The sequence below is a fragment of the Monodon monoceros genome, unplaced genomic scaffold (genome assembly GCF_005190385.1).
Source record: "Monodon monoceros isolate NGI ecotype Baffin Bay Population unplaced genomic scaffold, NGI_Narwhal_1 Super_Scaffold_16, whole genome shotgun sequence".
Classification (NCBI taxonomy): Eukaryota; Metazoa; Chordata; class Mammalia; order Artiodactyla; family Monodontidae; genus Monodon; species Monodon monoceros.
Genome location: NW_021703772.1, coordinates 59,647,202 through 59,662,393, shown reverse-complemented (window position 1 = coordinate 59,662,393; position 15,192 = coordinate 59,647,202). Strand labels below are relative to the sequence as shown.

Here is a 15,192-nt window from a genome sequence, read left to right as displayed (position 1 = left end):
GAGAGTTCCAGTTGCTCCACGTACTTGTCAGCATTTGGGGTTGTCAGTGTTCGGGATTTTGGCCATTCGTATCTGTGGGTAGTGGTGTCTCGTTGTTTTAATTTACATTTCCCTGGTAACATATGATGTGGAGGGTGTGGAACATCTTTTCATATGCTTATTTGCCATCTCTGTATCCTCTTTCATGAGGTGTGTGTTAAGGTCTGTGGCCCATTTTTTTAAACAGGGTTTTTGTTTTCTTGTTCAGTTTTGAGAGTTCTTCATATAATTTGGATGACAGTCTTTTATTAGCTGTGTCTTTTGCAAATTTTTTCTCCCAGTCCGTGGCTTGTTTTCTCACTCTCTTGACATTGTCTTTCACAGTGCAGAAGATTTTTATTTTAATGAAAGTTCTGTTTATCAGTTATTTATTTCATGGATTGTGTGCCTTTGGTGTTGTATCTAAAAAAGTCATTGCCAAGCTTCCAGGTTAGTGAACACATAGAGATTCCAGGACAGTGGTACACCTGGAGAGGGTATAGAAGCTCTTCACCACTTCCCACATAGCTTGCCCTACACATCTCTTCCACCTGGCTGTTCCTGAGTTATGTCCTTGCATAATAAAGTGATAACCTAGAGTCCCCAGGGCACAGTGGGAAGATATGAGCTCTGAGACCAGACAGTCTTGGGCTTCAATCCTGTCTCCCCTCTTCACAGCATTGAGGCTTTGGACATTCACTTACTCTTAAGTCTCACTTTCCTACATTGTAGGATCCTTGGATGATCTGTCTGGTATATAGAAAATAATCAATAGATCAAACACTCTAGATTGGCTGACCCAACCTCAAAGAAAAAAAAAAAAGGTCATTGCCATACCCAAGGTCATGTAGGTATTCTCCTATGTTATCTTCTAGGAGTTTTATAGCTTTGCATTTTATGTTTAAGCCTGTGATCCATTTTGAGTGAATTTTTGTGAAGAATATAATGTCTGTGTCTAGATTCATTTTTTTGCATGTGGACATCAGTTGTCCCAGTACCATTGTTGAAAAGACTGTCTTTGCTCCATTGTTTTTCTTTGCTTCTTTGTCAAAGATCAGTTGACTGTGTCTATGTGGGTGTATTTCTGGGCTCTCTGTTACGTTCTGTTGATCTATTTGTCTCTTCTTCTGTCAATACTATGCTGTCTTGGTTACAGAAGCTTTATATTGATAGTAAGTCATAAAGTAGAGTAGCATCAGCGCTCCAGCTTTATTCTTCTCCTTCAAAATTGTGTTGGTTATTCTGGGTCTTCTGCCTCTCTATATAAACTTTAGAATAAGTTTGTTAATATCCACAAAATAACTGGCTAGATCCATTTTTTAAACGTCTAGCTTTTGGTGGAGCTGAATCTCTGAAGAGACTGAGGCTGGTGGTTCCAACACTCGTTAGAGGACTGTGTTGTGCCTTCTCCCATTCCCATCCCCTCTCTGCTCTTCCTTCTCTCTTGCTGGTCTATGGAGGAAGGAGAAGAAAGGAAGACATTTCTTTCTTAGTTTCTCTGCTTTTGTTACACAGTATATTTTTGCATATTGTCTACATTTTTCTTAGTATTATTAATGGAATGCTACTCTATAGTTAATGTGTTAACCACAGTTAATTTGAATTTCCTGTTTGATAATTCCAAAATTTGTTATCATGTCTGAGTCTGGCTCTGATGCTTACTTTGTCTCTTCAGACTCTGTTTTCCTTGCCTTCTAGCATGCCTTGTGATTTTTGGTTGAAAAGCAGACATGATGTATTGGGTAATAGGAACTGAGATAAATAAGCCTTTAGTGTGAGGTTTTATGTTAATCTGGCTAGGAGTTGGGCTGTGTTTAATATTTGCTGTAGCTATAGATTCCAGAGGTTTCAAATTCCTCTAATGTCCTTACTTTCGTCTCCTCTGCTGTGTTTGGGCTTCCCTAAGAACTCCTCCTTTGATAGGGTCTGAATCTACAGCTCATTCAGCTGTAATCCACTATTTTTATATTGGCATTTGTGGGGGGCATAGGGCAGAAGGGAAGTGAATATAGTCTTGTGATTAAATCTCAGTCACTTAGTGGGCCCGTGTCCCTGCCATGGGACTTTCACCACTGTTTCTTAGCTGCTTTTTCCTTCTTTAGGTGAGACAGGAAGGCCGGAGGAGACTAGAGTCAGAGAAATGCACTTCCCCCAGGTGGGGTAAGACTCTCGTAAAGTCTTTTCCCTGGAGAGCAGGCCTTTGCTACGGAGAATGCTCTGGGTTTATATCATAATGCTCATTCTTCCCCTCCCCCTGCCAAAGCCACAAGGAGATCATTTGTGGCTCTTCACCATGAGAATTTGGAGGAATTCCAAGGGGTAAAGCCCATAAAAGTGTGGGTGCCCACCTAAGACTGTCTCCCCCAGGAGTTTCTCACTCCCAGGTTACTCCACATTCAGCCTCCAGCAAATCATCGAAATGACCACTGTTGAGTCATATTAAAAATATTAAGAGTTTATTTGAGCAAAAGTCGATTCGAACCTGGCAGCACGAAACCGGAAGTGTTTAGGAGCACTCCACCCATGGGAGCTCAGGGAGGTAATTTTATAGAGAAAAGGTGAAGGCAAAATTAGGAAACTATTGATTGGCAGTAGCATAAAGCCTAGCCGGCTGTGACTGGTTGTTCTTGGGTTTCAGTGTTGGAACCTTGAGGCAGTTGCAGGCTTAGATTTGGGTTTGCTTACACAGACCACCGGGCATTAGAGCCACCTCAGCCTAACGGCCTCCTGGTTTAATTAATTAAGCACCATTTAAGTGTTCCTACCCGTTTGTGGCTTCCAGTCCAGGTTAGGCAAATGTCAGCTCTGACTGGATTCCCCCGTTTCGCCAGATTTCGGGGTGGCAGTTTTCTGGACATACTCAGTTCTTTGATGAACCTGAGAGAAGTCATTCTTTTCACTCTGTTCAGCTTTTTCTCGTAACAGCAGGAATGACCACTTTTACAGGTTGAAGCTGAAACTGGAAAGCTACACGTCAATTTTAAACTAGGAAGAACTTTACAAAGCCTATCGATGGAAGCCAAAGAGGTCTATAGATGAATTTTTCCATGAGTTAACAAATGGGAAAATGTACATAGTTATTTCAGAGTGGTGAAGTCTGTATGAGCCTGATTTAGGTCTTGCCTTTAATTTCATTTGGTCAACCAAAGAACGATGATACTGATGGTAATTATTACAAGAATGAGACACACACTTCTAAGACCTTAGTGGTATTATTCCAAAATGCCAAAACAAGGGAATGTAACTCCTAAAAGTGTATCGTTTTCACTAAAAACATTAGATATCCTTCCCACTTCCTAAAGATCTTCTCACCTGAACTGAGAAAAGGGGGATTTGAAATCCAGAATATTGTTGCACTTATTCATTGACTCAGATTCTCACTAATTGTTTAATCCATGGAAGTTCTACTTTCCCCAAAAGATCAAGAGCTCATTTAGACCAGGTTCTTTATCAGAGTCTGTGCTTTAGCCTAGCACATTGCTCTGCACACAATACACCTTCATTAAATACTTGAATTGGATGTGGGCTTAGATGACGTTTTATTACGCTGGGTTGCCAGGGTTCTGCCGTGAGTTTTGTGTCCCAGTCTACCTTGTTATTCTTGTCTCTTGGCTTAAAATGCTGTGCCTTGCAAAAGGCTTCTATGAGCAGATACTTAAGTAAAAAGAATTACCCCCTTTCAAAAGGGCCTGAATATGGTTTTTCACGAGGCCTATTACAGCGCCTTATACCTCATAATGATCTACTGGGGAGTTACCGTGCGTGTTGTAATAGCGACTAAACTCATATTTTCCATCACCTGATTGGCTCTGGTGCCAAAAGGAATATTTTCCCTTACTGTTTCTCCTTTTCAGTAGTAATATAAGCATAATAAAAAGCAGTAGAATGCATCCCGTCTCCAGAAGCAAACAAGAACCAATTACGGTCACTCACTCCTGAGGGAAGTCTTCAGGGGAGAAAGCCAAGAAAAGTAGAGAAAGCTGAATACCTCTGCCTTTATCTGTCCTCTCTGCCTAGCTTTTTAGGATCACATCTTCACAGCCCAATTCGGATTCTTTCATTCCCAGGTAGGGAGGAAGAATTTTTGTCCTCAACGCATGGTTGATGTGTTGAAAGGTATGACGTGTAATCAGAGAGGGGGTCTGTTTCTTCTAGGGCTCCTTTGTGATATGCGTTGTCTGGCTGTAGATCAAGACATAGGGCAGCCCTAGGAACCAAGCCCAGGAAGCATTAATGAAGGCCCACTCTATGCTACGCACTGTCCACCTTCCTTACCTGTAGCCCACCAGGAAGTGTGGCTGGGGAGATACGGAATAGGAGAGGCTGAGAGGGCTGGGGTTGAACATGGAGCAGCCCTGTGCCCACTCTGTGGTCACAGCAACCACCCTCTGTGGACGGTCCTGGGCTGTTTGTCCTCTGAGCAGTATTTTGCCCTCCCTGTGCTCTGCTGTGCATCACAAGGAAGCCGACCTCCGCAGGGCCTTGGTTTTGCCTTTAGGGTTGGTTTTCTTGCTTTGATCCATCTTCTCACCAATATCAGTCACCAAGCTCCTTCTTTCCCTCTTCTGTTTAATCATTTATAAAATGCAATTCTTTTCCTTATTCTCTGGTTTATGGTTGGAGGGGGGTGGGATGCGGAAGGGTCTCCAGCTCCCCTCAGCGGTGGGAGGGTGGCAGCATCTCCAGCAGCGGCTGGACCTCTAGGACCAGGAGGCCCTCTGGGGTTCCAGCTCCCACCAGGACACCTGGCTCCGGCTCTGGCAACGCCTCCTCCTTCCTCTGTCCCCCCACCTGAGGGCTTCCTGCTTGGCTAGAATCCAGGTTACCTCCTCATCACCTCTTTGACTTCTCAGCTCTTGCACCACCTGTAAAGCTAGTTTCCAGCATTAAATTCCCTCCATGGGAAATACTGAGTGCTTTCCATTTTCCCGCTCGGACTTCAACTTCTACCTACCTTTCTGGTATATTTGTTCCAGCCCTGGAAGGGCAGTCCCGCAATGCCAAATGTTTTATTGTCACAAAGTTGCTTTTTTTTTTTTTTTTTTTTTTTTGCGGTATGCGGGCCTCTCACTGTTGTGGCCCCTCTCGCCGCGGAGCACAGGCTCCGGACGCGCAGGCTCAGCGGCCATGGCTCACGGGCCCAGCCACTCCGTGGCATGTGGGATCTTCCCGGACCGGGGCACGAATCCGCGTCCCCTGCATCGGCAGGCGGACTCTCAACCACTGTGCCACCAGGGAAGCCCCAGAAAGTTGCTTTTTAAAAAGTTAATTCAGACCAAGCATGATGCATGGTGCTAACGTGTCATCTCAGTAGGATGTCATGAACATTTATTGCTGGAAATGCATAAGATCAACTCTGGTACCTGGTAACTGAGAAGGGCTTAGATGCATTTTTCTCAATGAACTTTAATTAAATGGAATGTTAACTCTTCCACAGTGTGAGCCATGATATCTGTAGGAGAAAAGAGCAGGTGCGATGGGTCACTGTTCCTGCAGCGTAGACACTGGAATAAGACTGACCTTGATTCACTTCCCAGCTCTTCCAGTCATTAGCTGTGTGAGCTCAAGTCCCTGTGTGTTGCTGGCCTTAGTTTTCTCAATAAAATATGAGAGTAATAATAAAATAAGGTAACACATGTAAAAGGCCTGACACAGGAAGTCCTTGGTCTTGCTTTTAGGGCTGATTTTCTTGTTTGGATTCTCACTAATCACCCCATCCTGCTTCTTTCCCTCTCCTATTGAGGGAATGAAATTTATAAAATGAAATTCCTCTCCTCATTTCACTAAAGCTCAGCTAAAGTGAAATTCTCAAAGATAAAAACTTTACTTGAAAGCCAAAGGAAACCAAAAAGGAAATAAATAAGCAGATACAAAAGCAATAAAGTCATACTCCCTATGTAAGGGGCCCCTGAACAGGCATTGGCAGTGACTTCGTGTCCCAGGGTCCGGGCCTACCTGTCACAGCCCTCTGCCTCACAGTGCATGGCTGCTAGGCACCAACGTAGCTCTTACATCATAGAAGCTTGCCTAACTGAATACGGGATGGAGTCCCTTTCAAAGACAAGTGTTTATTCCCCTCCCCCTCCAAGTAAAACTTTCCCTGCTTTCACCCTGCGTGTGCTCCTTGGAGGTTTTATTTAAATAAAGGGACTGTCCCCCTCTCAAAGCATCTATTCATTATGTTGCCTCCAAACCTAAAATCTCTGAGCCAGGGAAGGTTCTGAGAATGCTGCCTTTCAACAGATTAAACAGCCTCTTTGTCCTGGGATTATCTCGCTAAAGGGCAATCTGTGTACGTTTTGCTCCTTTAGAAGCTGCAAATCAAAGGAACTGGTTGAAGTCTGATGCTTCCCCTGCTTTGGTAATAGTTTCTTTTCAGGGATCCAAGGAAGCAAAAAGGGAACTGTCCAACCAAATTGACTACCTAGGGACCACTTATTAGCATTTTGCTTAAATATAGTCATTTTTGTAGAAACAAATAAAAAGATGCAATCTTCAAATAATGTTTCATCACGCCTACCAAAGAATAAACATTCATCAGTTATCCTCAAGCACGGGCATCTTCTTGACCTCTGGATCAGCCAGCCTCTCAAAGACTACCGCAAAGGAAAACAGATGTTTTTTTTCCCATAGGAAAGAAAAGGCTACCTCAGAAGCTTATCCTACATTCATCTACTCTAGACCACATATACCTACACTTCCTTCTTCTAAGACAGGAAGAAGAAATGGGTTTCTGCTGTTATTTTCAAGAATAGCCAGAGGCTTCTACGATTTGGATACATAACCAGGCACAGTCCTAGACTTATAAACCAACCTGCGTAACGTGAAGAGACAAGGTGCATGAGTACTGGGAACTCACAACCTGGAAATAATCAACTGTTTTGACTGCACATATTTCCAGCGCCCTGGTGCATGCTGGCCTCCCCCCTTTTGAACATGATTCCAGGTGATTTGGCATCACGGAATTCTCTCTGTCTTTTTTGAGGAGGTGGTACAGGGAGTCTGTGAGCTCATGGTCCCTTTCCCATGAAAGGTCTGCCATAAGAGAGCGTGGGCCACTTCAGGACAAAGTCGGTCTCTGTTTAAAGCTGCTATTGAATTCGACCAGATTGACATTCCTTGGTCTATGCTAGTTGTAAACAGAATGCTGCTCAAATATTATAATATTGCTTGACATTTGTGCTCTAGTGATTTCGAGAGGAAGAAAAGGTCTAGATGCCAGCAAGGTGATGAAAATGTTTAAGTTCAGTGCGATTTCATTCTAAATTAATCTGTGTCTCATCTATGCTGTTCTTAAAACTTAGGATTCTTTTCCCTTTTTTCCTTAATTCTGTTATAATATTAAAAGCAGCAACCCATCTGAAACTTATTGTTAATAAAAAGGAAGGCATAGGGCTTCCCTGGTGGCGCAGTGGTTGAGAGTCCGCCTGCCGATGCAGGGGACACGGGTTCGTGTCCCGGTCCAGGAAGATCCCACATGCCGCGGAGCGGCTGGGCCCGTGAGCCATGGCCGCTGAGCCTGCGCGTCCGGAGCCTGTGCTCCGCAACGGGAGAGGCCACAGCAGTGAGAGGCCCGCGTACCGCAAAAAAAAAAAAAAAAAGAAGGCATATGTTTATACATGTATATTCATATTTAGGTACCTAAAGTATTTAAAATTAATATTGACTTTTCATTTTCCCTATTGATTATATATTAAGACAAAGGAAAAACCTACCAATTTATTTTCAATGCAATGGCTTCTATTTGCAAAAAGTATGGGTTTTTAGTATAAAGTATAGTAATCTCTGTGTTAGTTTTCTGTGACTGCTGTAACCAATTGTGTAAGCCACAAGCTTAAAGAAACACAAATGGATAACTACAGTGCTGTAGTTTAGAAGTCTGAAGTTGGTCTCACTGGGCTATAGTCAAGGTATCAGCAGGCCCGTTCCTCTGAAGGCTCCAGGGGGAAATCATGTATGGTTCCGCCTTTTCCATCTTCCAGAGGCTGCCCTCATTCCTTGGCTGTTGTCTTCCTCCACCATCAAAGCCAGCAAAATCGGGCTGAGGCCTACTCCCACTGTTAGCTCTCTGGTTCTAACTCTTCTGCCTCCCTCTTCCGTCTTTTAAGGACCCTACGATTACAGTTACATTGGAGCCACCTAGAAACATCAGAATAATCTGCTTATTTTGATCCTTAACTAAATCACATCTGCAGAGTCCCTTTTGCCATGTAATCTAACATATTCATAGCTTCTGGGGATAAGGACATGGACATCTTTGGGGGCCATTATTCTGCCCACCGCAATCTCATAGGTAAATGTACTACTTACCTTCTGGAAGTGGCATAAACAGCGTTGTGTTGATGGTTCTATCACCACCTTTGACAGAATGTATCTTTGCCATTACCAGATATTTCAGAAAAATAGAGTGAAGGGGTTTCAGTAGGACTAGGGGACTCAGCTGTGTAGCTGTGTAGCAAGTCATTTCCCTGGGATTCCAATTCGGCACCTTCATCTGAAGAATGTGGATAGCGCTAGGGGCTTTATCTAGATTCTAGAGCTGTTCTGATAGTCGCAGAATCCTGGAAACTTTGTATACCACTTTGCAGATGAAAGAGATGGTACACTAGCTGCCCCAGTGCGTTCCAGGAACTTGAGTATGTAAAACCACAAAGAAGCATCATTTAAAAATTAAAACTTTGGGCTTCCCTGGTGGCGCAGTGGTTGAGAGTCCGCCTGCTGATGCAGGGGACACGGGCTCATGCCCCGGTCCGGGAAGATCCCACATGCCGCGGAGCGGCTGGGCCCGTGAGCCATGGCGGCTGAGCCTGTGCGTCCAGAGCCTGTGCTCCGCAACAGGAGAGGCCACAACAGTGAGAGGCCCGCGTACCGCAAAAAAAAAAAAAAAAAATTAAAACTTTCTAACAATACAAATTGCAGGAAGAGAATCTTAACTACATGAGAGAGGATGAAGTCGCTCATTTCCATTCTAAATCAGTCCTTTATCCCTATCCCCTGAGATAGGTCATTTTAATCTGTATTCATGTTTATCTTTTGTTTTGTCCTCTGCCCTGATGTTTGTTATGCTGTGGGTAGGTATTGATTCCCTTCTCATTAAGCCTGCAAACATCTAATCATTCCTATCTGTTTGGTTATTTTCATTTTTAATAATTTACGTTTAAATTTTGGCAAATCGAATGGTCTTAATTTTGCCCTTTGAATGCCTGTGCATTCAAGTTCTTTAGGCAGATTTTCTCTCTTGCTTTTTTAATCCTATTTTGAGTTTTATAAAAATGGATGTTTCTTGTTATTCCCTGACCCATAATTTTCTTCAGTGAGCTTTTTGTTTAATTTTCTTTTGCTTTAACATTTTATTTTTCAGACACCTCTCATTGAACCTCACGTTCCTCTTCGTCCTGCTAACACCATTACCAAGGTAATGGGATGTAGGTGGGTTGATGAGCCAGCAGAGCTAGCTTCTTAAGTAACTACTGGAAGTGGTCCATATGTCAGAGCATCACATCAAGAAACTGTGGATACAGTTTCTAGAAACAGTATATATCGGTGTGTCTCAGTTCTCAGTGTAAAACAGTGACATGTCACACGAGTGAACAATGCAAATGTACAAGTGGATTGTATTTTTCAAGTAAAAGTCAGATTGGAAAGTGATTTAGTGATGCATCTGGTTTGTTTTCCATCTATAAACTCTCCTTTCTCTTCCCCTCCTCCCATCTGATTAAAATTCAGGTTCCTTCAGAGAAGATCCTCAGGGCTGGAAAAATATTACGAAATGCCATTCTCTCTCGAGCACCTCACATGATAAGAGATAGAAAATACCACCTAAAGACATACAGGTATGTGCAATAATTCTAAAGGCTATGGCCCCCTCAGATTAGTGATTCGTGAAGTTAGAACAAACTTGTGTTTCCCTGTTTTCCATCCATGGGCAGCATGTTTTATAATCCTCCAGGTTCTGGAAGTTAAGCTTATCTTGGATCCCCACTTAACTCTAATTAGCCCTCATATTCCCAGGAGTTACTCCTAAACTAATTTGCTTAGACATTGCTTTAACTGTGATGAACATAGAAAACTTTTGTAATTCTGTTTGCTGAAGTGTATTTTAGGAAAACTACTAGATTTAGATGAGATTCAACTAACATTTACTAAGTGTTCATTTGTACTTGAAGCCCTGTACCAGGCCACTTTATATATATATATTATCTCATTTCATCCTCATCACAACCTGCGAGGTAAGTGTGTGGCCATTTTTCAGATGATAAAACTGAGGCTCAGAAGAGATTAAATAGTTTTCCTTGACCAAGTCACAAATCTAGTGAATGGCAGTGCCAGGATTTAAACCAAGGTTGGTTTATTTGCAAGTTTCATTCATTCATTCTGTCATTCATTCATTCCACACATTTATTAAGCACCTACTGGGCACCAGGCATTATTGTGTTCCAAACCCTAAGAATACAGGAGTGAAAAAAATATAAAATGCCCTTTACATAATTTACTTTCTAATGTAGGATTTCATTCTAGTATGCATATAATAAGATATGCAACTCTGTTTCACCTCTGTAATCATATAGAATAAAGACCCATTATAGCTGCCACTGGAGTTAAGAAATGATAAAGACAGGGGCTGTATGATTTAGTCGACCTTCTGGAATGACTGAACCATGGTGGGTAAATGAAGGATTCATGTCTAACCTTTAACTTTTGATTTTATCAACTCAGCAGCGGTTTAGGAACTAGAACGTCCTGTCTATGCCACAAAAGCCTTCACTCCCTCTCCCTGCGCCCACGGTTCAGACTCACAGCCCTCTTTCAGCAATCAGTCGGACTCTCTCATTTAGCCTTGTTTAGACATGACCTCAGAGCCCATCAGACTTAGCATGAGTCAAAACCCATTTGACTCACATGAACCAAATTCATAAGACACAGTGAAAAGCTAGAATACAAATTTTAAAGTTACCACAAAGGATACATATATATATATATATATATATATATATATATATATATCTTTCTAATGACCGTCAACCATGATAGTACCTGTAAAATTATACCTGGTTTACCCTAGAGCAAATCTTCCAGTATATGTACCTCAAATCCAGTCTCTTTCCCAAGGACAGAGATGGAAACACATTGCAAATGCTTTCTCTTTGGATCACTTTTTCGGCACTCCCTGCAAACTAACAGTCTTCTGCTTGCGTTTGTCATGAATATGCTTATAAGACCAAAACTGGCAGCTTGTCACGTTTAGATTGGCCTCTTCTTGATAGAATTCTGGAAATGAGATGGGATTTGAGAAACACTTTAATCAGTAGCGTGCTCCTCTTAGGGCATGTTCCCTCTCTTAAGACAGATTGCTCCCCTTGCCCTTTGAATGTGGATATTTACCAGCTACCATTTTGGTTGATTACATTTGGAAGCCTTTTCCTTCAACTCTGGAAGTTCATTCTTTTTTTGGCGCCTGTAGTTCCTACACACTGTTACAATTTTGAGGGAAGTAAAGGTTAAACTCATGTGTCCATGTCCTCAGAGAGAGTTCAAACTCTTTGACTCATTAAGTGGATCTCAAACATCTCATACAGCTAAAGGACCTTTTTCTTTTTAAATTTATATTCCCTTAGTTTAAGATGTGATTACGCTTTCCCAAGTGTTGACTTGCATTAGGGAAATTCCATTAAAGATGTCATCTTTGGTGACAAATAATGGGAACTAGAAGTCAGAAACCGTAATCTCTTTCTTGCTCCATAGTCCTAAGATTTTAACCCCCTGAAATATAGGTGTTACGTCTATTCCACACCCTATGACACAAATTAATGATCTGTTGATAATGACCCATGGACGCAACCGGAAGCCAGAGGCATGATTTCTTTTTCCTGCAGGACATTTTGAGTGCCTGGTCCCAGATCTTGTTTCCAGTCCCATCCTCTCCCTCCCTCCTGTTTTCACCTGCCGCCACTTCTACCATTACTGCAGTGCAAAGGGATTGAAGTCTCCCCAGATGCAGCATCACCCCCGGTGATCACCACACTAGAGATCAGCTGTCGATTTTAAAATAGCTAAAGATCATTAATAGAGAGGAAACCCGGTGATTCCACCAGCCACAAGTGGCACAGCTGTGTGTCTTTGTTCTGTGTTCTGACTGCAAGACTCTTACACCCTGTCCCAGGGCCGAGAGGCTCTGGGATCATCTCAACGCCATATGCTCTTTTTAGTAAAAGTAATCATTGGATTAAAAGCCACATGAAATTGATGTTTTTATACTTTTACGTGACTTTTCCCATTAATAAACTCTCAAATTAGATGAGGAACACGACAGATCATGCGTTTGGTTCGCAGTGAATAGTAGCTAGGTACCTCTTTGCCTGTTGAAGCTCTAGAGTGTAGGTATGGACTGTAATCAGAGCAGTCCTAGGAGTCTAGCAGCTTTCTCAGGACACCCTCCTTGCGGCGTATTCTTGGGTCAGACCCGAATCAGGACATCCCAGGAGTTCTGATAGATTTCAGAGTTCCTGGAGTCTTAGAACCGGACATGGCCTTTGAAGCCATCTTTTCCTCCTCTTTTCTTTTACAGATGAAAAAACTGAGAACCAGAGATTTGAAACGATATGGCCAGAGTCACACAGCTAACAAGTAGTAGACCTGGCGCTGGATCTCATGACTTCTCCCAGGCTAAGCTCTTCCTAAAGTGCACCAGCACTGGGAATCTCCTCCAGTTCACACTAGAGAGGAGCTCCCTGGGCTGGAACCAGTCTCGGTGTCCCAGAGATGGTGGCACCCTCAGCACAGGAGGGGAGGTCACCAGTGACTCAGACCCAGCTGCAAGCAGCCAGCTGCTCTGAAACCCCCTGCTTATTCCTGTCCCTTGGGATTCCTCCCCCGGACTTCAAGATCCCATTTCCTCCGTTGAACAGTCATGCCACGAACACCTCTCTCCCTACTGAAGGTTTCCTAATATGTGTGTATACTTATATGTTTCCGAAGTAACGCACATAGTTTGCCCATCCTGACCAGCTTACCACAGAGGGTCATCATAGGGATGAACGCGTGCCTGTACAGAAAGGATCCGGAGCTCTTCGGGTGACAGGCTCTGTCCAAGCGCAGATGCTCATTGCATCACACTTTTTTCAGACATTTGCGTCGCTAATTGCTTGTTCCTCCCAGCACCCCTCTGAGGAAGCCCAGTAGTATTACCTGAAAACAGAAAGTGCTATATCATTTTGCATTTACACGCAGCCTTTCACGGAGCACCTCCTAGGGCCTCACAAACCTTAACTCATTCCTCAAAAGGCTCCGGTGAAGGAAGTCAGAATTATGCTTTGCCTTCATTTTACACTGAGATTTTTCTGGGACCGGCTCAAGAGTTTCTGGCCCTGGGATTCTCTTGCCAGATCACGCTCCCCGTCTAGCTGCCCTTTAGTCTCCCCTGGGGCTGCCGCCTGTAATGCTCTTTCGTTTAGCCAGCCTTGCCTAGAAGGTTCCCTCGTGCGTTGAGTGGTTTTATTGGTTTGTACAAAAGTTTGAGAACCTGAGGCCACATCACGCAGTGCTTTGTTTGCCAGGAGACCTCTTAGGGTGGAAGAGCATGGAGCCCTGTGGGAGGGTCTCCTCTCAGAAGCCATCTCCCGTCCTTCATCTGCAAGGGGGTGACTTCCCCTCCTTTGTGTCCTCCCGCTCCTTAGACAGTGCTGCGTGGGGACTGAGCTGGTGGACTGGATGCTGCAGCAGACTCCATGTGTTCACTCCCGAATTCAAGCTGTTGGCATGTGGCAAGTCCTGGTAGAAGACGGTGTTCTCAACCACGGTAAGATGAGCCACGGTCCCTGGAAAACCCTCAAGAAATGCTAGGAAGTGCACTTCCCTAGGTAGGTTGTGGCTGAACTCCCACATGGGCCAGAAAGAATTATGATCCCTTTAGGGACGCGCAGAGCTAGCATCTTCATTCGGCAATACAAATGCAGCAAGTGGATGCCGTTGATTGCAGTGTTCCACCATTGTACCTTCCTAACTTGGGAGAGCGGATGAAGGGAAAATGAAATTGAAACCCGAGTGCATCAGTTCCAATTATGTTTATTAGTTTGCATTCACGGTTCATCGATAGCATGATTATACTCTGAGCATTGCATAGCAGTCCTGATGCAGGGGCCGATGGAAGAGCAACAGAGTGTGTGGCCGGGCTGATAACATGAAAGAGAGTACTGAATTCAGAAGCTGAGTTTTCTGGGAGAGCCAGTTTTTATGTACCCACACGTAATATCAGGAGTGCGCTCTGTGGCGTAGCCCCTGATATCCATAGGGGCTCTAACTGAGCAGAGTAGCTATTCAGGACTGGAGTGGAACTGTGATTGAACTCCTCATGCCATTTGTTTAAAGATCACTTTTCCAAACAGACAAACTATTAAAATCATTCCTTTAATTTTTAAATACCTGGGAATCTAATGATGCTCTTGCCAGTGTTTTCACAGACTTTACTGTGTATACAAATCACCTGGAACTCTTGTTAAAATGCGGATTCTGATTCATCAGGGCCGGGATGGGTCCAGAGAGTCTGCATTTCCAAAAGCTCCCAGACGACACTGATGCTGCAGTTCCAGGGATCATATTTTGCGCAGCAAGGATCCTCCCACTCCTCCTTATCTTTGGATAGGGTTGATGCTCCCTCCTGAAAAGGGGCTTAAGCGCTTTAAGACACAGAGATGAGGGATTTTAAGCCAAGTTTATGACTTTGTCCTACTGAGATCTAAATCTTCTTGTTTAAAGGGAATAAGAGAAAAAAAAAAACAACTCTTTAAAACTTGAACTGGAAGGAAATTACCATAATATCCTAGGGGTATATGACCTAGATGTTTGGTATATGACCTAGATGCTTGGTCTTGTCGGCTTTGTTCAGACAATTTTAATTTTTTAACTGCAGACAGACGTGTTTATAAGCAGTACACATAGAAAGAAAAACATCAATTCTGATCCTGACGAAGTCGGGTTTTCTGTTTTTTGCCAAGTCTGTACTTTGAAACAAACAAACATTATAGAGCATGATCTGGTAGTTGGTTATTTTCCTGTTTAGGACATATAACCCACATGCTAGAAAATGTCACCAAGGCAATTCTTGCTGGTCAGAGTGCTCATCTCAGGAAAGCTGGCAGGTTCTCATACGAGAGTCCCAGGGCAGCTCAGGAGATGGGC

General features: G+C 43.3%; 1 protein-coding gene across 4 annotated transcripts in view; it reads left to right on the top strand.

The window, feature by feature from the left end:
* Window positions 1–15,192, top strand: part of RAPGEF4 (Rap guanine nucleotide exchange factor 4) — a 318,960-nt gene that overhangs the window by 220,750 nt on the left and 83,018 nt on the right. For all 4 annotated transcript variants that reach the window (XM_029224814.1, XM_029224810.1, XM_029224813.1 and 1 more), the window contains 3 exons: window positions 9,380–9,433; window positions 9,745–9,851; window positions 13,692–13,813. In XM_029224814.1, coding sequence (XP_029080647.1) covers window positions 9,380–9,433; window positions 9,745–9,851; window positions 13,692–13,813 — 283 coding nt within the window. The remainder of the gene's footprint in view (window positions 1–9,379; window positions 9,434–9,744; window positions 9,852–13,691; window positions 13,814–15,192) is intronic.